Here is a 22,392-nt window from a genome sequence, read left to right as displayed (position 1 = left end):
TGAAAATGCAATTTTAATAAACATTTTTTTTTTTTTTTTTAACAGGGAACTAAATAATGCTACTATTACAAAAAAAAAAAAAAGAAAGAAAGAAATAATAAATGCATGAATAAACACTACAAAAATGATTTTATCACTCAGTATTTTTGCCTCGTTTTCCAGTACAAATATCTAAAAATTCTTAAATCACTTTGTCTTGTTTCTGAAGAAAAAGAAATGATCAAAATGAAGTGAGTTTATGCTCATAATAACAACAAATATCTGCCAGTGGGGTCAGAAAAATAAACTTAATTCAAAGGGAAAACAAGATGTTTTTCTGACCGCACTGGCTTGTTTTTAAGCATAAACTCAATTTTAATCAAGTCATTGTCATTTTGCTTCTCAAGTATATGTATTTTTTTTTTTAAATCTTGCTTTTAGATATTTGTACTGGAAAGCAAGACAAAAATACTGAGCAAGAAAATCATTTTTTTACGGTGAAATAACAGTAATGCATGAAAGATCAATGTGAAGTGTGTTTTAGTTTTTGAAAACATCTTATTCAAAATATTGAAAACATCTTATTCGCAATGGTTTTATGCTTTTTTCTGATGTCTTTTTATGCTGTTGGATGCACTTACTGCCACTTTTACCGTCATGAAATGAATCTAGAAGCTTTACAGTCTGTGTTTAAGGGTCTTAATCGGATCTGTGGTTGCCCACAATTAATCCATATTCACATTTACTCTTATTTATATATAATTAACCCTCAGAAATTCACACACACACACACACTCACACACACACATGCATGCCGACGCACACTCTTTCTCTCAGTAGGATTCTTCCTATAGGTAGATAAGATCCATTCTATAAGATGATAATGTATCTCTTGAAAGCATAAGACCTTTCTGTCTTTTTTCTTCTAAACGCAATTGCCAAGCTGTGGAGCATCTCCATTAATCGGTGGAAAGTCGTTTTAACTGCATGAATTAATAATGTGGCATCAGAGGGGAGAAGAATCGGCTGCCCATTATCGTAAACACCTTTAATATTTTATGATTTTATTTTTTCAGTTGAAGTAGTAGTGAGCAAAGGTCATCTGCTGAAAACACAACCGAGGACGGTCAGGAACACTAAATGTTCATGTTTGGACATCAGCATTAACATCTCTGAGATCAAGAGATGTTTGAGTGACAATAAATTGAGAATCATGATTCTTTTTTAAAAAAAATAGAGGTCACGACACTCTAATGAAACAGTAAATTTAAAATATATATATATATATATATACAATTAATTTGAATTAATTGTTTTTTAAAAACCTGGTTTTGAATGAAGGAAAAAGGTACAAAAGCCGTCACTGGGATACCCTTTAAAAAAGATCTAATATATACCAATTGGGTACTAATATGTACACTTTTGGTACTATTATGTACCTTTAAGGTACTAATATGCACTCTTTAGGTACAAAGGTGTACCTTTTAAAAGGGTACCGCCACAGTGACAGCTTTTGTGCCTTTTTTTCTGAGAGTGTTCAATGACTCGCTCATAAAGACTTCACTTGTTTCATTACTGGATGAATCAGCGTTTTTGAATGAATCTTTTGAATGAATGATTCAATGACTCACTCATAAAGACTTTACTTGTTTCATTACTGGATGAATCAGCGTTTTTGAATGAATCGTTTGAATGAATGATTCAATGACTCACTCATAAAGACCACACTTGTTTCATTACTGAATGAATCAGCGTTTTTGAATGAATCTTTTGAATGAATGATTCAATGGCTCGCTCATAAAGACCACACTTGTTTCATTACTGGATGAATCAGTGTTTTTGAATGAATCTCTTGAATGAAAGATTCAATGATACATACATTTTTTTAACAGTCACTTGTCGCCACCTGGTTCAACAATGTAATTGTTACAATCTTTATTTGAAGCATCACGTTTCAAAAGGTGATTTACTCTATTTTGATCGCTATCGTAGACATCACTGTTTATATCTATAAACTTTATCCCAGTTCTTCTGTGATAATATGAAGGATTGTAACACAGAAATAAGGATACTGTGTGGTTTTTGAAGCTGTTTCATATACATGACATTGACTCTCTCTGGATCAGTGGCAGAGCCAATGACCATCTGAATGTTCGCTGTGATTCTGTCAAAGGTTTAATAGATATTGCCGAATCATTTAGGAAAAAGATTGCATTGGTGTTTGAACCGAGATGAGGACTCTACTTTGTGAGTTTGTGTTAGTGTTATTGGTGTGTATTAGCATCAGATGACGAATATTTGTATAACCACAATCTATCTTTGGTTTCTTGTAATTAATTGTGAAATTTACTAGAAGTTTCTGAGTGAAAAATGTTTCTACACCATTTTTTTTTGTTCAGTGGACCAGTGCAATGGCCTGCCTCTTTTTAATTTCATTAAATGCATATTTTGTTTGTTTTTATGAACTGAGGGACAGGTTAAATTGTATTGTTCCTCCAGAAGTGTTTCTCCTAAACGTCTGTGGTTTAAATCAGAAAATGTAATGTGTAGTTCACCAGCTGTCACTCTGAGCTCCTCTGAAAAGGCTTTCAGTTCTCCAGAAACATCAATTATTCCTGAGATGGATCATGGTTTGAACGCGGTCAGTGTGGTTTTGCTACTGCATCTAAAGGAATTACATGACCGAAGCTTTGTGAAGAAATTAAGCTGTGATTTTGAGTTAGCCACATTTTCATTATCTCAAGTTAACTATCAATATCAGAAGCATCATGTTAAATATCTGATTAGATGTTTTTGTATGTGCAGTGCAGGGTTGTATGTGATGAATTAGTAAAAAAATGAACCATAAAAGTCCCAGTATCATCAAAAATACAATATTTGATGCATTCTCTATTCTTTAAAAGGGACCTATAATGCCCCTTTTACCAGATCATGTAATATAAGTCTCTTGTGTCCCCAGAATGTGTTTTTGAAGTTTCAGCTCAAAATACCCCAGATCATTTATTATAGCTTCTCAAATTTTTGTGAGCAAAAATACACAATTTTTGTGTGTGTCCCTTTAAATGCAAATGAGCTGCTACTCCCGGCCCCCTTTCCAGAAGAGGGCGGAGCTTTATCAGCTCACGCTTCCAACAACAACAAAGTTGGAGAATCTCATGCAGCCAAAATGAGGATTGTCAGTAACGGTGTTCAGCCTTACATTGTTCAAACCGGAGTCGACAGTGATGGAGAGACTCAGGAAGAAGTTACAACTTTTTGAATCAATCTAGACGTTTCTGAATGGTTAGTGGATAAATTTATGTAGTTGCTGTGGAGTTGATTCAACTCATCGACTAGCATGTGCTGCCATGTTAATCTTTTGTGCAAATCCAGTGTTGAATTAACCCTCGTTTGTGAAGCAGTCTGGTGTAAAGCAGCCCAACATGGCCTCACCCCCTTTGTTGCGTGTTATCGGGGGCGGGGTTTATGTAAATTTTGGGGTTTGTGATGTCACCAACCCAGGAAGAAGCTCGTTGTAGTCCCTACCAGCCATTTGTTGTAGTCCTTAAAAAGTGATTTCTGTAAAAGAAAATATCTCCCTTTGCATTGAACTTTGAGCGTCGTAACTTTGTTGTTTATGCTCAAACAGCAACATTACATACTAAGTTAAAAAAGTGAAATCATAATCAAGGACGCCTTTAGTCTTTTTGGATTATTTTGGCCTGGCTTCTTGTAAACTAGATTTTTACAGAGTGGTGTTTGCCTCACTGCCATAATGTTTTCAACTTTTCAAAAATGTTTTAAGTGTTGAGAGTTTTGGCCTCAGGTGAGGTCATCCGGATTAAACTTGTGTCTAACCGTGTGTTTTCCTCCTGATTCACTGTGCTGCAGGTTTTATTAACAGGATGAATGTCTGTGCTGTAATCTATAAGACTGAGTTTAATGGCCTCCATCTCTGTGTTTAGTGGTCCTACACTTATCTCTCTCGCACCAGTGTGTCTGCTGTCCGCCTGAACCAATGGCAGAGCGGCTTTTCTGTCAAATGCTCAATATTTTAACAGACTCCAAATTATTTTACCTCTGTTGCACATAGTTGATAGTTAATTAATCTTATGCATTATACGTACTGTGCATCTTTTTATTATAAGTATTATATTTATTTTATTATATCTATTTTAACAACATGATTGGCTGTACAGGGTTCTTGAGTTGATATTGAAAAAGATTTTTGGTTCATTTTAGTGTTTAATTAAAGTCCCCCTGTGGTTAAAATCAAGTTTTAATGTTGTTTATGTCTATGTGGTGTTTTTAATATGCTTTAAGACAAACCAATGTGCAAATTCATAAGTCAACACCATTGCTGAGTACTTTCTCTTTAAAACTGCAGTGATCTAAAGACAGTTTCAAAAACGTGATTTGAAATCGCTGGTGTTTCTTACGGCACAAACTTTAGCGGGCTTGAGCATATCATTAACCATGACTGCTCTGAAGCAGGGGAGTCTCAAGAGAATATATCCCGGTATATTTTTCTGTTGATATGAAAAATCGGGTAGATTTAGCAATATAGCGGGTGTATGATGTATATTAGGATGTTATGATGAACAACTGAGTTGTTCAAAGCGTTTGTAAGGATGCTGATTTTTAGAAGGCAGCTGCCTGACTCTGCCATAGTGAACGGGAACAAGGTTTGTGTAACTTTAGCAACACATTATTAGCTGTTTGATAACATAGTCAGGGGTTAGGGTTAGGGTTAAAGGCTAATCATATTAATTACCATCACGTGTCCGACATTGTAAAAAGCAATACAATTGTCCAGCGTTTAACTCAGTAAGTTGACCGAGTGGATCTCTGAGCCTGTGTGAGTGAATGGGGGTGGAGCTAATTAACATATTCATAGATCTGCTTATACTAAATGAAGCAAGGGTGTAGAGTTACATTCAAGCTATTTTAAGACATGAAAAATGTTTAAATATGTCATTTTGGTGAGTTTTAAGGGATAAAATTATTGACTACTTTAAGTTGACTACTTTATTGGGGACTTTAAGTGTTAAAGGCTGCTTGTTTCATTTTTAATAATGACTGTTTACTTTTTTTCTATCCGCACATGCTTTTGGCAAATGCTTTTATTAAGAATAATTTGCATTGCATTCAAGGTTTACATTTTTTCCTGTTTTTGAACAAAAATGCACTTAAATAACAGATTTTTTTTTTTTTTTTTTTTTTGTAATATATGTAAACATTATGTTTCTATAAGTATGGCATAATATAGTTAGGATAAATTATTTGGTGCTTCCTCAGAAGTACTTAAACACTCGTTAATGGAATCATTAAGGGACTGGAATTGTTAAATCGGAGGCAGAATCATTAAATTCCCTACGATTTCTATCCATATTCAGCACAAACTGGAGCAGGTCTCTTCGGAGTCTTCAGGCAAAACATTTATTTTATGTGAACATAATTCTGTTTATGTTTGTACTGGATTTTAGTGTTCTTTTTAATATTACCTTTTCATATTGTGCTTAAGTTTGCCAATGCGGTTCAATATTTAAGACCCTTGTTACTGATAATAGCAGTGGAAAATCTTTGTGGCCGTGATGTCTGCACTTTTACTTCACCCTTTTATTGTCATTCTTGATTTTTCTTTCACAAATATTGGCTGTGTAGTAGAAAATGGAGATCTATTTGATGCTTAACAATCTTAAACAATATAATTGGTATTTTGGCTGTTTTTACATTTGTAAATGGTGATGTAATCGTATTCATGCTGTATTTGACGTTTTATTTTGACATTTGCAGAAAATAGGATGTAATTGCTGTCAGGTTCAGATGAGGTCTTCAGCTGAGCTCCATGTTTGGTAGTGAAATAAATGTGTGCAACATTTGCAGTATCAGCTCATAAAATGGCAAACATGCAAGATTAACAACAACTCATGCTGAAGAGGAGATTTTTAAATGCCATTACTTTAGTCTAGTTGTTAAAATCAAGCCGTGTCACAGCAGTTTCAGATGACAAAGTGCTTTATTTACTCTTCTGAGCGTCTTTCTGTCCAGTGAAGAATAAACCCCATGGCTCATGGAAAGAAAGAATCAGACCAGATAGACTGTGGAAACTTTGGAAAACTCTCAGCATGTGTGGCACACTGAACGGTTTGTCAGATGTACAAACGGAGACTAAAGGGCTGTAAACGAGACCCTGTGACTTCAACAGATTCTCACAGGCATTTTACTCTTCATATTAAAACAAAAAATGTTAATATATGTCAAGTCAAATCTATTTGTATAGTGCTTCTAAAATACAGGATGTTTTAAAGCAGCTTTATATAAAATCATGATGTTTATGTATTAATATGCACGTACTGATTGTCTTTTGTCGTTTGATTAACATTAATATTGGGCTGCTGTCACTTTAAGACATAACGCACGGATCTGAGTTCTTTCTCGAGTGTTTATGTTCGTTACTATGTTTGCTAGGATACTCGCCAAGATGGGCATGTTGACATAATTTTTCTGTGAAAAAAATGTTCTGTTCAAGAGCAAGTCTTCAAAGAGAACTCAATATTTGCGCGCTGTACACGCCCTTCCGTGTGCGCGAGTTCTCTTTCGCGTCTTGCGCTCGAATGTTTAAATTTGCAAGGCATAAATAAGTTTAGTTTAAACACAGAAAGCAGGGGGGTATTCCAGAAAGCAGGTTATGTGACATACCTGGGTATGTTTAAGGGTAAGTAAGCGCATAACCTCAACTTTCGGTTCCAAAAAACGGAGGTAACTTTCAGGGTATGTAATCAGCCATAGCAACTTAATCTCTGAACATACCCATGCTGTTTCGGAGCAGCTCATGTTCCAGGGTTAGTTTGCTTAAGAGGCATTCAGATACGTGTTATATATAGTTATATTAATGTAACTAAGTTTGTTATATATATATAGTATAGTTACAGTTATATATATACAATATTATATTATACATATATACACACACACACACACACACAAACACATATGTATATATATACAGTCAAACCAAAAATTATTTTATATTTTTTATATATTTTTACTAGTGGGTGCAGGACACTATAGTTCATTTATGTAAGTGAGGATAGCAAAATAAAGTAAACTGTGACAATGGCATATTATATCCAAAAATTCTTCATACAGTGGACTACCAGTAAAATTTATAAAAATTTGGAACCAAATTTTTTCTGACACAGTTTAACTCTGAGATCTTGTCATATTTTATTACCATGTTTTTAAACTATAGTGAATAAACTGTATTAATGAATGAAATGTTGAAGGTGTCTGAATACATTTTGGTTTTACTGTTTTATTAATATATATATATATAAAAATAAAACAGTAAAACCAATATATATATATATATATATATATTATAAAGCTCTATTATAAAGCAGTAATGTTTATTCAATTATAATATGTAATTAGCATCAAACAAACAATATAATTATTATCCTCAGTGAATAAAGATTACTTATTGAATGAAAAGATTGAAAAAATGATTGCACAACCACCAGGTGGCGATGTGCACTAAGTAGGTTTTGTAAATCGCCATTAAATAAAAGAAGAATGGCGCGCTTTTTCTTGGCGCCTGTTTCCATGGTGAATTATCGATTCGTCAGTCTTTTGAGATTGTTTTCCTAGCAAACATTGGTCCAACGTCGCGGTAGGATGGCATAAATCGGTAAAAATATGTAACACAGACAGAACATTTCCTAAAATGCATTCAAATTTAATTTTGCAACTATTTTTCAACCATGACAGGGCGTGTCGGAGGGACGTCTTTTCAACGGTCATTAAACGTCCAAATGTTTGCTTGGTCAAGACATAACCTACTATGTTTGCTAGGATACTCGCCAAGAAGGGCATGTTGACATAATTTTGTGTGAATTTGTCTGTTCAAGTGCAAGATTTCAAAGCGAACACAATATTTGCGCGCTGTACACGCGCTTCCGCGTGCGCGCTTCGGATGAGTGCGCACACAAATCTCAACAGCGCGCACGCGCGAGTTCTCTTTCCCGTCTTGCTTATGAATGTTTAAATTAGCAAGGCTTTGTTTTGGATTTAGTTTAAACACGGATAGCAACGTGTGCTGTTCAGGTTTCACCTACGCATGCATTGAACAAAGTTTAGGGGAAGCCAGAATTCGTATCCATCGACAGAAACATACATTAGCCTGTCTCTTTCGTCTGTCTGTCTGTTTGCCGTTCTATCTATCATCGTTATATCATTCTATCTATCTAAATCTATATTGAACATATTCTCATCTATGTGAGCATTATTTCAGGGTTTGTTAAAAATGTATGATGCAGTATGACATCAGGTGTGCTTTTTGCATGATTTTACAAAAAACTGTAGATGACTCTAATATGTGTTTTGATATCTTCTCTCCACAGCATGTCTGTTCAGGTACAATGTACTGTCCTTCATCTACCTCCTCTACCTGCTCCTCATCCCTCTCTTCCCAGAACCCTCCAGCATAACCATGCAAGGTAAGAAGCATCTCTGCACCAACACTAACTCTTCCATAAGTGTCACAAATCCAATGCAGGAAGCACATCCGTCTTCTCCTGAAACTGGCTTTAGTGCCTCATGCAGAAAATCCAATGGAGCAGAAGTGTTAACAAAACATTAATTGAAACTACAGTCAGGAGGCCCTGTATATCGTGATTCGTGGCTTTTGTTAAGAGGGAAGAACTCGCTCATGCGCGCTTAGAGGAAGATCAAGATTTAGGATGTAATGAAGGTGTGCTGATCATGCTGAATAATTGATAAGAACATTATGGTAAATCTGTGTTAATCCACTGAGACGAGGAAGATTTAAGTGTTAGAGAAACTGATCAGTGTGATTTTTAACCCTATAATAGAGCTTGTTGAGACCAATATAAAAGAGAAACTTTTGAATCATGTGATCTAAAACATTTTTATGATGTCACTCCCTTAAATATGATGTCAAAGATCAATCCATTATTTAAATATCACAACATAATGAGGTTGAACAGAAAGGACAGGGTCAAATTTTATGTATAAATTATGTTAGAAACAAATGAACATGGTAAAATTATAGCCACACTACCGGTCAAAAGTTTGGGGTCGGTATATATATTTTTTAAATGTGTTTGAAAGTCTATTAATATACCTTTATTTGATCTAAAATGCAGTAAAAACAGTAACGTTATGAAATATTATTACAATTTAAAATATCAGTTTTCTATTGTAATGTATTTTATAATGTAATTTATTGCTGTAATTTTCAGCATCATTACTCCAGTCTTCAGTGTCACATGATCCTTCAGAAATCATTCTAATATGCTGATTTGCTGCTCAAGGAACATTTCTTATTACCGATATCGAAAACAGTTAATATTTTTGTGGAAACCGCAATACATTTTTTCAAAATTCTTTGATGTAAGTTCAAAAGAACAGCATTTATTTTAAATAGAAATTTTTGTGACAAATGTTTTACTGTCACTTTTAATCAATTCAATGGGTTCTTGCTTAAAAGTATTAATTGCTTTCAAAAAGAAATCTTACTGACCCCCAAACCTTTGAACTGTAGAGTAGTTTATTTTAAATATTATGTAATATACATTAGCGTTGAGGTGTGTTTGGATGCTTGTTTTCCGATTGTTAATTATGTATAAGAGAAGGTTTTCATGGAATAAGATGAAAGAGGAAGAGGACAGGACATTTTAAGTGGTCGACTTGCACTCATCAATAGTTAAGCAGACCTGTGCTCATAGTAAGAGAAATGCATTCTGGGCTTCACATAGATTTATCAGACCTTATTGGTATTCTGGTTGTGTGTGGTTATATGCAAATGTGGTCATACAACGTTGGAAATGTAGACTTATAAAGAAACAACATGGGATGTTAGTGCTCTAAAAAGAGCACCAAACCTATAAGACCTTTGTTTATCTTCAGAACACAAATTAAGATATTTTTGATGAAATCCGAGAGCTCTCTGACTCCTCAATAGACAGCAATTTAATCACCACTTTCAAGGTCCAGAAAGGTATTAAAGACCTTAAAATAAGGTCTTTAATACATTAAAATAGTCCACATGACTGCAGTGGTTCAACTTGAATTTTATGAAGGTACACACAACAACAAAAATACAAAAACACTGTGCAGCATGCGTCGTACTGCTCACGTGTGCAGCTTTGGTCAATAATGAGTCGGCTTTGTGACGTAGAACCTGGAACTGCTGGATGCAAAACGGCTATGAGAACGACATAGAAGAGAAGATATTGTTGAATAAAGTCATTATTTTTGTTTTGTTTTTGTTCACAAAAAGTATTCTCGTCTCTTCATAACATTAAGGTTGAACCACTGCAGTCACGTTGGCGGATTTAACAATGTCTTTAGTACCTTTCTGGACCTTGAAATTGTTGATTATATTGCTGTCTATGCATATACCTCATGAATTTCATCAAAAATATCTTAATTTGTGTTCTGAAGATGAACGAAGATGTTACGGGTGTGGAACGACATGAGGGTGATGAATTAATGACAGATTTTTTTTTTTTTATAATGATGTTTGAGTTTTCATTATAATACAAATATAACAAGACATCACCAAAAAAACAAAAACAAAAAAGAACACAAATAGCTCAGATTTATATATAAAACAGGGCTACACCATAATATAATCAACTCAAAAATAATCTTATGCCAACCTTTAAGTGATGGAGATTTATCACTGATCCAATTAAGTAAAAAAAAATTCTGGCAGCAAAGGATAGAATATTATACAATTATCATTAGCAGATGAAACAATGCATCCATTAGGTATACCCAACACCAGTGAGACTGGGTCAAAATCCAACTAAGTATTAAAGATCTTTTCCATTTCCCCTTGCACCAAAAACCAATACCTTTGCAGTCTGTTATAATGACAGAATTTTCATTTTTGGGAGAACTAACCCTTTAATGTCATATTTTGGGTTATGCTATTGGAAAATAGATATGCCTGCAGGTGTCTGTGGGGAAAAAAAAGTGGTGCGTGCAAACACATTCACACGCACTTCTGTATTTTTGCTTTGTTTACAACAGACAAAACAGTTCAAAGGCTTTAAATGACTGTGTCATTCTGGTCCCATGATAAAATGAATTGATAGTCTTTACAGTCTTTACAGTCCTCTTTACAGATTGAGCTGCACAGCTCGGACCAATAATAGACAACGCGTCACGACTGGAGTTCAGAGCAGCGGGCCCATCTCGATCACACAACACATTTCTACACGTGCGCTGAGAAGAAACCGCTTGAATTCACCGCAGAATTCATTGTCATCACTGTGAAATCTTGTGAGAAGTGTTCACATTCGTTGTAGAATTCTCTGTTAAACCACAGATATCAGATCAAACGGTACCGCTGTGGACACTGTTTGTTCTGATATGATACTGATATTTGATCTGATATCTGGTTTAACAGAGAATTCTGTGACAAATTTAACCTAAATGCTTCTCACAAGATTTCACAGCGGTGTTATTAATTCTGTGGTGAATTCAAGCGCTTTCTTCCCAGTGCACGTGTAATCTGGAAACTATGAGAAACATTGTGACACTAACAGAAATAACTTGTGGCAGAAATGGTCTAATGCTTTTAAGTGCTTCACACAACTTTTCCAAGCACTTCAAAGCTTTAAATATTGCCCAGTTTGAATGTTATTTTTAATGTGATGTCCAAAACATTATTTGTTCATACTTCATAGTTTGTCCCCATTTGTAAAACTAAAGGTTTCACCATGTAGGAAAGCAAACACTTATTTAGAAATAAAAAAGAATAAATTACCACTGTAGTAGATGCTGCAGAGGAGCACTTATTGGCTTATTAGCCATGTCCACACCCTAGTATATATTTTTAATATTAATAATAAAAAAAAAAAGTTAATATTATCTGCATCACAACTCAAGCTCAGTGCTTTTCTGTCAGTCCTCACAGTACTGCCAAATCAGGGGCTGGTGCCACCTTAAAACTTAAAGGGTTAGTTCACCCAAAAATGAAAATTCTGTCATTAATTACTCACCCTCATGTCATTCCACACCTGTAAGACCTTCGTTCATCTTCAGAACACAAATTAAGATATTTTTGATAAAATCCGATGGCTCAGTGAGACAGCCAACAAGATAATTAACACTTTCAGATGCCCAGAAAGGTACTAAAGACATATTTAAAACAGTTCATATGACTACAGTGGTTCAACCTTAATGTTATGAAGTGACAAGAATACTTTTCGTGCGCCAAAAAAACAAAATAAAGACTTTATTCAACAATATCTAGTGATGGGTGATTTCAAAACACTGCATCATGAAGCTTCGCAGCTTTCCAAATCTTTTGTTTCGAATCAGTGGTTCGGAGCGTGTATCAAACTGCCAAAGTCACGTGATTTCAGTAAATGAGGCTTCGTTACGTCATAAGTGTTTTGAAATGTTTCGAAATTTCAATGTTTCACTACTAGGGGCGATCTCTGTGAAACCATGAAAAATCAGAAAAAATCCCGTGAAATCCTGGAAGGACTGTCTTTATAGAATTTAGTTCACTTTTGCATTCTGGCCATGTTTCATTTCAAATTTTAAACACAGGGAAGCTATTTTTCGGTCTAACCTATGTCTGAAAAATGCTACTCATAAAATTATTGTGTGTGTGTATATATATATATATATATATATTTACACACACACACACACACTGTAATACATAATTATTTAGCTATTAAAATCTTCATGTGAATAAAGGAATATTTCTACTCAAAAGCCACTGGTTTATTAAGCTTGAAAATGTTTATTTTAGTCAATGAAGAAGAATTCAAAGCATTGTTGGTTTTGGCAAGTGTTTTATCTATGATGTCTGAAGCGGTGAGGTATTGGCTGTATTTTTTTGTAATGTTATCTAAACATTGAGGTGAATCGATGTCTTCTGTCAGGTCCTGTTAAGCATGGAGCATTACAAATGTTGTGAATATAGATAAGGGAGATAAAGTGAATTTTTATGTCATATTTCTCTTAGCTTGATTCATCTTTGTCTGACATGTATGCCATAATGATCAAGCACTGTATATTTGAGATCCCACAGACCCTAATGCTGTACGTGACAAAATAATAATTCTAATTTCAAAGTTAACCTTTTATTTTCCTTCAATGATGTTATTAAAGCTTCACTTCTGTGTGCAATCACTTTTTTAGAATGTGTTTGTTATCCGGTACTGTACATTTACACATTTGACAAAATATTTTAGCAAGTTACAGTGCACTGAAGCTTTACATTTTGCTCGTATGTGCGTTCCTTAGGAATCGAGCCAATAACCTTGATGTTTGTACATGTCAAAATGTACAGTAAATTCGCCGGTGTTAAATTAACACCGCACGATGTTCATATGGCAACCACCAGCAGGGCGTTAAAGTAACCCCGAAGCAGTGTTAGAGTTAATTAGGTACTTAAGTGATTGAGTAAGGATTGTTTGATTATTGAAGACACCTGATGATGACGAGCAGAATCACTGAAGGAAAGAGAAACTCATATTCATATTTTGATTCTGTATGTCTGTGTATCTAAAAACATTTTTCCCACAATGTATTCAAAAATCAAAATTCAGAATGTCTGATCTGTGCCAACAAAATAATGTTGGTGAAACCTATCAATGTCGAATAACTACTTTTGGTCAGTTATGAGATTAATCAATCATTTTTCTTTACAATGATTAAAACTTTATCATCTGATTGTCTTTGTTTATGGCTTCCTTTGCAACAAATTATGTTTTAACAAAGACCACAAACTGACATAAAAAGTCAAGAGTCAAACTACTCAAATAAATGAAACACTGATTATCATAATGGTGACCAAATATTTTCAATAAAACATCAACATCCAAACCTCTGTTAATTCTCAAAAAGAACTGTAGACGAATGACAGAAATAAAGTCAGTCTGGTTTGTAAAAAGAGAGATTTAATGTCTTTTCAGTTGATTTCATCTAAGGCTGTGGCTGGAAGTCAGTTCTAGTTCTTTTGTTTATCTTTCCTTCAGTGATTCTGCTCGTTATCATCAGGTGTCTTCAATAATCAAACAATCATCACTTAATTAATCACTTAAGCATCTAATTAACTCTAACACTGCTTCGGTTTTACACCCTGCTGGTTGTTCCCATATGAACACTGAGAGGTGTTAATTTGACAGATTTGAGACGTCAACATTTTACCCACAAAATTAAGTATGTTTTTGAGCTATTAACCCTATAAAACCCACTGTATCATATTTGATATGCAATTTCTATGGCTTCTAAATGATCAGCATGATCAAAACTTCGCTGAAAAATGTTGTATACAATCTACTACAGTCCTTCTGTCGCCTGATTGAAAGTTTAGACTTTTATAACAAGTAAAAGGCCTTTTAGTAAAAACATCCATCTTTAGATCATGGTTTATGTGTCGTTTTGCTGTGAAATCTTCACTGATTTTTATAAAGTAAATGTAAGAATAATTCATAAATATATATTTTTTATTTATATTGTTAGTAATATTTCAAGACAAACGCTTACTGGACTGAAGCAACTGTTCATACATCATTTTATAGAAAATTCATGTTAAAATGTGAGTCAAATATGATCATCAGGCTTTTGAGGAAGGTTTATTTGTTAATTTCTCAATCATCATCGTATTGCATTGCATTTTATGTTTTAAAACTAGAGTTTTGATCATAAAACTAAGCATTTAAAAATCATCGGTAACACTTTATTTTAGGGTCTTTTAACTAGTTGCTTATTAGCATGAATATTACTAGAATATTGGCTATTTATTAGTACTTATTAAGCACATATTAATGCCTTATTCTGCATGACCTTATTCTACATTCTTAATCCTACCCAACACCTAAACTTAACAACTACCTTACTAACTATTAATAAGCAGTAAATTAGGAGTTTATTGAGGGAAAAGTTGTAGTTAATAGTTTATATATGTTCCCTATACTAAAGTGTTACCAAATCATCTTACTAAGACATATTATTAGCAGATATAGAGTGATAACTGATATTTATATGCATTTTATGTTAGTAGTCTGATATACTGTTATAAAAATCTCATTGATTTACATTACAAGCATCAGAATTTCATCTTACTTCTTAGTCATAAATATGAGCAACTGCACCAAATTGCATATTTTACCTCAGTTTCGGCCACTGAATAAAATTAAGCTGTTTTTTCCCCTCCATATTCTCATTATATCATACTGTAGGAGCCATAAAAGCCTGATGCATCAAATAATATATACATCTACAAACTTTTTTCAGTTTTTTCCTAGAGGTTCAATCAACAATAATTATTTATTTATTTATTTTGGCAGAGATTTGCACCCGGGGTGCTTGCTAAACTACACTTTAACAACCCCCTTCCCTCTGTTAGGGGGAAATTAGCACAAATTGTTTTGCACACTGTGTTTTTTAGAGTAAATCAGGACAAGCCATGTCCCAGGCCGAGGACAAATCTAGTAGTTAGCATCTGGCAGCGATTCTCACCGTCTGGATTCTTACGATTATGTCTCACTTGTGGCTAAAATGATCTCCATTAGGAAGCATTACATGTGATGGGCTGCACAGCCATGCTCAGGCCTGCGCCGCATCGGAAAATATTGATTGTTGGTAGAGAAAAACACTCTAAAAATACTTTAATACTTCATTTGACCTTGGTGTTACGCTATTTGAGAGTGCTAAAACAAAGAGGCTCTCACGATTAGCTGTTGTTCGTCTTGTAAGAACAACAAAGAGCGCTTCTGCTGAGGGAAATCAGTAACACAAGCTCCATTAGCATCGGCTCACATTGCTGGAGGTGCTTTATAAAAACATGTGAGAAGCAGCCAGATCCAAAAAATACACTGCACGGACAAAAAAAAAAAAAAAAAGTAATTTACATTTGCTCCCTCTAAATCTCTTAATAAAAAATATTAACAATACATGAAGTCATTTAGCAGATATTTTTTTCCAAGATGATTTGCAAAACATTTATTACAGGGACAATCATTCTGGTGTAAAGGGATATTTCACCTAAAATGATGAAATTCTATTGTCATTTTCTCATCCTGATGTCATTTCTAAACCATTATGCTGTTATTTTTTGAGGGTGTGTAAATAATGACTTCCATGAGTAATGTTTGTGATAAAATGGTTCATCAGCATGTCAGACACAAATCATAACAGACCCTTAATGGTTGTTCCTGTTTCTCTTCCAGGCCACACAGGGCACTTGCTGATGTCTTTATGCTTCTGCAGTATGTCCTTCCTCTTCATCCACATCATCTATCAAATCACAATCCACAGTTTGCTGGCTGGAAACACTATCGATTCTGGGTTCAACTGTAAGTTACACTTGTTTATTTATTTTATGGTTCATCAAGTTCATGCTCCATAATAAAGTGTTGTCAACTGATCATGTTATTGCGTTTGTTGACCTTGGTGACTAGTTGTGCTAGCAGAATTACTATCTACTGGCATGGCAAAAGTTGTAGTTTTTATTTTTTATCTTTTATTTAGATAATTTAATTTAATTATTTTATTTATACATGTATTTATTTTATTTTTTTATTTAATTTAATTTAATTTTAGATTTTTGTCAGTACAACCATTCTTTTATTATTTTTATTATTATTATATTTTATTTTATGTATTTTTATTTTATTTAATTTTAGTTTAGTTTTTCTATATTTAATAAAATATATTTTATAATAAAATATTTTATAAAATTTTTAATTTTATTATTTAATTTTATTTATTTTGTATTTTTTATATTTCATTTTATTTTAGTTTTTATATATAATAAAATATTTTATGATAAAAATTAATTTTATTTTATGTATTTTTTTTTATTTGATTTCATTTTATTTTAGTTTGTATACATAAGAAAATATACTTTATTATTAAAAATTAATTTAAATTTTATTTTTTACATAATTTAATTTTTTAAACTTTGTTTTATTTTATTTATATTGTATTTTATTTCATTTTATTTTTTAATTTATAATGAAATAATAAATATATGTTATAATAAATATATTTTATTTTAGTTTTTGTTATTATATGTATTTTATGTATTTTTATATTTTATTTCATTTTATTTTAGTTTTTTATATATAGTAAAATATATTTTATAATAAAAATAAATTTTATTTTATGTATTTTGTATTTTATTTTATTTTATTTTTTATATATAATAAAATATATTTTATTATAAAAATAATTTATTATACAATTTTTTTATTTTATTTTTATTTTTTTAGAGTGAAATTGAGACCTGGACATTTTTGTGCAATTCACTCTTATGGCATATGACTGAAAACCTTTTTAGCGCATAGAGACCCAGTAAGCTTTATGGACGTTTGTGTGACTGTGAAACGGCCCTTCATGCTGCATGAACTCACTGTTTAATAACTCAGAAAGTTAGGAACAGTTTTGAAGGAGTTGGTCACATATCAGTAGAAGAAGAAACCCAATTCTCTTTAGTCTCCTTGTCTTTCACACCGTGAATAAAAAAGAATTCTTCATTGTTGAAAGGAGGACAAAGTCTTGCTCAGGGGTCACTGAACTCAGACCTGCATCGCTCCATTGACCGCTTTCTGCTGACCATGCTTATTTTATCATTGTACTGCCAGGCATGAATTATGGACCAATGAGGAATCGAATTAAGATGAACTGACAATATTTTTCTCTGACAGCCGGCACAGGGGAACATTAGATTGAGATACAGACATTTATAACCTCAAAACCAGCTAAAAATCACCATTTATCAAGGTTCTGGCTTAATTGTTTTATTGATTCTTTGGAAATAATGTATGCAAAACAGATATCCCAATAATGAACCTTGAAAGAAATATCAAAGGATGAATATACATTATGTGAACAGGGTTTGTCATTTCAAACAGGAACAGTTTTTAATGCAGTCCTCATTTAATGTGCTGGAAAAGTTGTGTTTGTATCAAATCAAGAAGACATCACCCAAGATTAACTTTAAATGACTGTGCGGGAGGCTTATGGGAAATGTGCCACTAAGATTTGTCTTTGCCCTCCAATCGTTCCCGTCTGAACAATGAAGACATTACTCACGTCCCTCTGAGACTGGAAACTCTTTACGTTTTCTAATGTTTCAATTCTGGGAATGACAAAATGGTTCACCTTTCTTATATAACCCTTTTCAGAGCTGATGATTAGACATTTTGTTTTATTTAGACACTTTCTTTATAGTTCTGTCCTGGTGTGACATTTGAACTTATACAGTATGTCTGGGTCAATCATATAGGTCTTCATATACTCAGTAAAATATTAAAATCATCATAATCATATCAGTTAGATTTCTTTTATCACATTTAAGTGAACACACGTACACTTTGTGACCAACTAGCCTCTTTACCATGATAACACGTCATTATCATTAGTCATAATGATTGTAATAATGGTGATTAGAATGAATCGTGTTTGTTGAATTTTGACAGTGACGTTTGAAAGGTTTCGATCCTCCTTAATGGAATGAAATGACATCCATTTGTCTTGTAGAAATGGGAGATGTGTGTTGTTTTTCCTTTTTCTTTCTAAAGATAGATACTCATAACATTTGCGCCTGCACATTCATCCTCCCAGTAGGTTTGTTGTGGACATTATATTGGTGTGATTTGAATGAACATCCACTACAGAGAGTCTGTCAGTGTAATATTGAGTTGAATCAGGCAGTGACTCCTGTTTGTAACAGTCCATTCAATACCTAATTACTCTCCTAATTTGCTAAGAACACAGTCTGATGAATTGATTTGTGATTACTGTAAATAATACTGACACATCTGAAGTTGAGCTGATTTTGAGGATGTCAGACACAAGTGCTTATGTCAATTGATGTGCATTGTCCCTTTTAAAATAATACAAAATAAACATAAAGCAATAGGGCATGCTTTACAGTGATTTTACCATGGTTAAGAGTTTTTTTTTATTTTATTTTTTTTATTTTATTTTGAAGTTATTTTTAATTGTTTATTTAAAATTTTAATTATTTGTATTTGAATTTTTGAATTTTTTATTTGGTTGGATAAAAAAATGGTTAATATATATGTTAAATAAATGTATTAATTATATTAAAATGACTATATTTGGTGTCAGTTAATTGTAAAATAAATTTTATATATATATATATAATTTATTTTATAATTATCTTTAATTGTTTTTATTTTTTAATTATTTTGTTAATTAGGTTGAATTAAAAAATGGTTAATGAATTGTTAAATAAATATATTAATTTATTTATATTAAAATATATTAATAAAAGTTATTTTTTATGCATGTATTTCTGTTTATATATTTTTTTATTTTTTAACAATTATTTTATATATTTATTTTTTAAATTTGGTTAATATATTGTTAAATGTGCTAATTATATCAATATATCTTGGTATCAGTTATGTATTACGTATTTGTGTGTGTGTGTGTGTGTGTATATATACATATAATAATTATTTTTTATTTCTATTTGGTTGAATTAAAAATGGTTGACATTATTAAATAAACGTATTAATTATCAATAATAATCAATATGACTATCCTGGTATCAGTTATGTATTTAAATAAATAAATACAAAATGCATGTTATTTTTTATTTAGTACTGTCCTGAGTAAGATATTTTACATAAAAGATGTTTACATATAATCCACAAGACAAAAAAAATAGCTGAATTTATTAAAATGACCCAGTTCAAAAGTTTGTGAACCCTTGGTTCTTAATACTGTGTGTGGTTACCTTGAATGATCTATGACTGTTTTTTTGTTGTGTGATGGTTGTTCATGAGTCTCTTGTTTGTTCTGAGCAGTTAAACTGAGCTCTGTTCTTCAGAAAAATCCTCCAGGTCCTGCAGATTCTTCAGTTTTCAAGGATTTTTCATGTTTTTTTCTGGAGCGTCAGTGAATGTTTGAACCTTTTTTAAAAGTTGTGTTTGAGTCCCTCAGTTTCCTCAGTGTGAAAAGACGGATCTCAAAATCATTCAGTCACTGCTTTAAAGGGTTCAAATATGCAAAAAATGCTGGAAAACTGAAGAATCTGCAGGACCTGGAGATTTTTTCTGAAGAACAGAGCTCAGTTTAACTGCTCAGAACAAACAAGAGACTCATGAACAACCATCACACAACAAAAAAACAGTCGTAGATCATCCAGGTAACCACACACAGTATTAAGAATCAATGGTTCACAAATTTATGAATGGGGTTATTTTAATAAATTCAGCTATTTTTTTTGTCTTGTGGATTATATGTAAACATCTTTTATGTAAAATATCTTACTCAGGACAGTACTGAATAAAAAATAACATGCATTTTGTATGATCTCCCTTATTTTGTTAAAATTATTAACATTTTCACAGATTCTGCAAATGGTTCACATACTTTTTCTTGTAACTGTGTATATATATATATAATTTATAATATTTTGTATTTATTTTTTAAATATTTATTTTTATTTGGTTGAATTAAAAAATTGTTGATATTTGTTGCACATAATATCAGAGCTTATTTTGTCCAGTTATGTTCATTATTGCAAAATAAACCCACAAAGTCGAGGGGTCTTGTATCACCCTGAGTTTTTTTTTTTCTTTTTTAAATATTTAATATAATATTTTAATGTTTTTGTTTTTATACAACTTAGAAATGAGCTAAATAAAATTAAAGAGGAAAGAGCAAAGGGTAATTGAAGTTAGAAGAGCGGTTCTCTTTAATAGAGCATCTTGCTCTTTTTAAAGATTACGTGTCATCTCATCACATTAATCATCACTAGACTCATTAATTCCGTCTTCCTCAGAGTAGCGCAGAAGTGACCTACAGTGACCCTGTAGCTTGACAAAGAAATTCACCTCTGCTCTTGTCATTGTTTTATGAAAGCCCACGGCGCAGGTAGTTATCACTGAATCTCTCTGTGCTTTCAAAGTCATTGCCCTGGAAAATTCTATACAATGGGTAGTAAAGCTTTATCTTTTCTATTTACCAGGTTCAAGTTGGGAGAAGTCAATACGACAGATTGGTTTCGAGAGGTGAGTCCAAGCGCTTATTTTAATCGCCAGCCTATAAATTGCCTGAGAAACATTTTATGAATGTTTCGTTTCATGCCTGTTCATCAAACTCTCACATTGCTCTTGTGAATGTGAAAGGTTTTTAATTGAAAATGTTTTTACTGCGTGAAATCTTTTGGCCTGGCTTTTACAACAACTTTTTTTTATAGCAGACACTAAAGCTACAACAAGCAATACAAAAACATCCCAGATTATTGATTCAGTTTTTATTGAACGCTGTGAGGGGGAAAAGAGAAGGCATTGTTGCTACCAGAACTTTGATGCTAGTTTTGTGCCATTGGCTGTCATGTTGGGAATAGAATAGCATACTACATACAGTATACTGCCTACTGTTTCTTTTTAAAATAATATGTAAAAACACTTTATGCAATGATACACATTATAAACAGTCATATGGTACATTGTCACATGCATGAACTCTTTATGTTGCTTGTTATCATATTATTCAAAATGTTCATTCTGCCTTCTGGTTCATTCATCACATTGAGGGCATTAATGGTAAAATATGATGCTTTCATTTTAATTAAAGATACACTGCTGTTTAAAAGTTGGGGGTCAGTAAGATTTTTTAAAATGTATTTTAAAAAAGATGCTTGCCAGGGTTGCTTTTTTTTTATCAAAATATAGTAAAAACTATGGAAGCTTGTTTCCGCCATGAAATAAAAATAAAAAATGACTCACAATTCTGACTTTATAGCTCACAATTCTGACTTTATAACTCGCAATTCTGACTTTATAACTCACGATTCTAACTTTATAACTCGCAATTCTGACTTTATAACTCGCAATTCTGACTTTATATGTCACAATTCTGGCTTTATATCACACAATTCTGACTTTATATGTCACAATTCTGACTTTATATCTCGCAATTCTGACTTTATATGTCACAATTCTGACTTTATATCACACAATTCTGACTTTATATGTCACAATTCTGACTTTATATCTCGCAATTCTGACTTTATAACTCGCAATTCTGACTTTATAACTCGCAATTCTGACTTTATATGTCACAATTCTGACTTTATATCACACAATTCTGACTTTATATGTCACAATTCTGACTTTATATCTCGCAATTCTGACTTTATATCTCGCAATTCTAACTTTATAACTCGCAATTCTGACTTTATAACTCGCAATTCTGACTTTATATGTCACAATTCTGACTTTATATGTCACAATTCTGACTTTATATGTCACAATTCTGACTTTATATCTCGCAATTCTGACTTTATATCTCGCAATTCTAACTTTATAACTCGCAATTCTGACTTTATAACTCGCAATTCTGACTTTATATGTCACAATTCTGACTTTATATGTCACAATTCTGACTTTA

The 22,392-nt window shown here is 32.6% G+C and overlaps 1 protein-coding gene across 3 annotated transcripts in view; it reads left to right on the top strand.

Annotated features, from left to right (window-relative positions):
• LOC127523379 (piezo-type mechanosensitive ion channel component 2) overlaps positions 1-22,392 on the top strand; it is a 102,700-nt gene that overhangs the window by 2,625 nt on the left and 77,683 nt on the right. For all 3 annotated transcript variants that reach the window (XM_051914020.1, XM_051914029.1, XM_051914011.1), the window contains exons 2-4: positions 8,364-8,459; positions 16,188-16,313; positions 20,966-21,008. In XM_051914020.1, coding sequence (XP_051769980.1) covers positions 8,364-8,459; positions 16,188-16,313; positions 20,966-21,008 — 265 coding nt within the window. The remainder of the gene's footprint in view (positions 1-8,363; positions 8,460-16,187; positions 16,314-20,965; positions 21,009-22,392) is intronic.

Source organism: Ctenopharyngodon idella, chromosome 2 (assembly GCF_019924925.1).
Source record: "Ctenopharyngodon idella isolate HZGC_01 chromosome 2, HZGC01, whole genome shotgun sequence".
Lineage (NCBI taxonomy): Eukaryota > Metazoa > Chordata > Actinopteri > Cypriniformes > Xenocyprididae > Ctenopharyngodon > Ctenopharyngodon idella.
The sequence above is the reverse complement of the archived record's forward strand: the minus strand, read 5'-3'. Positions and strand labels throughout refer to the sequence as shown.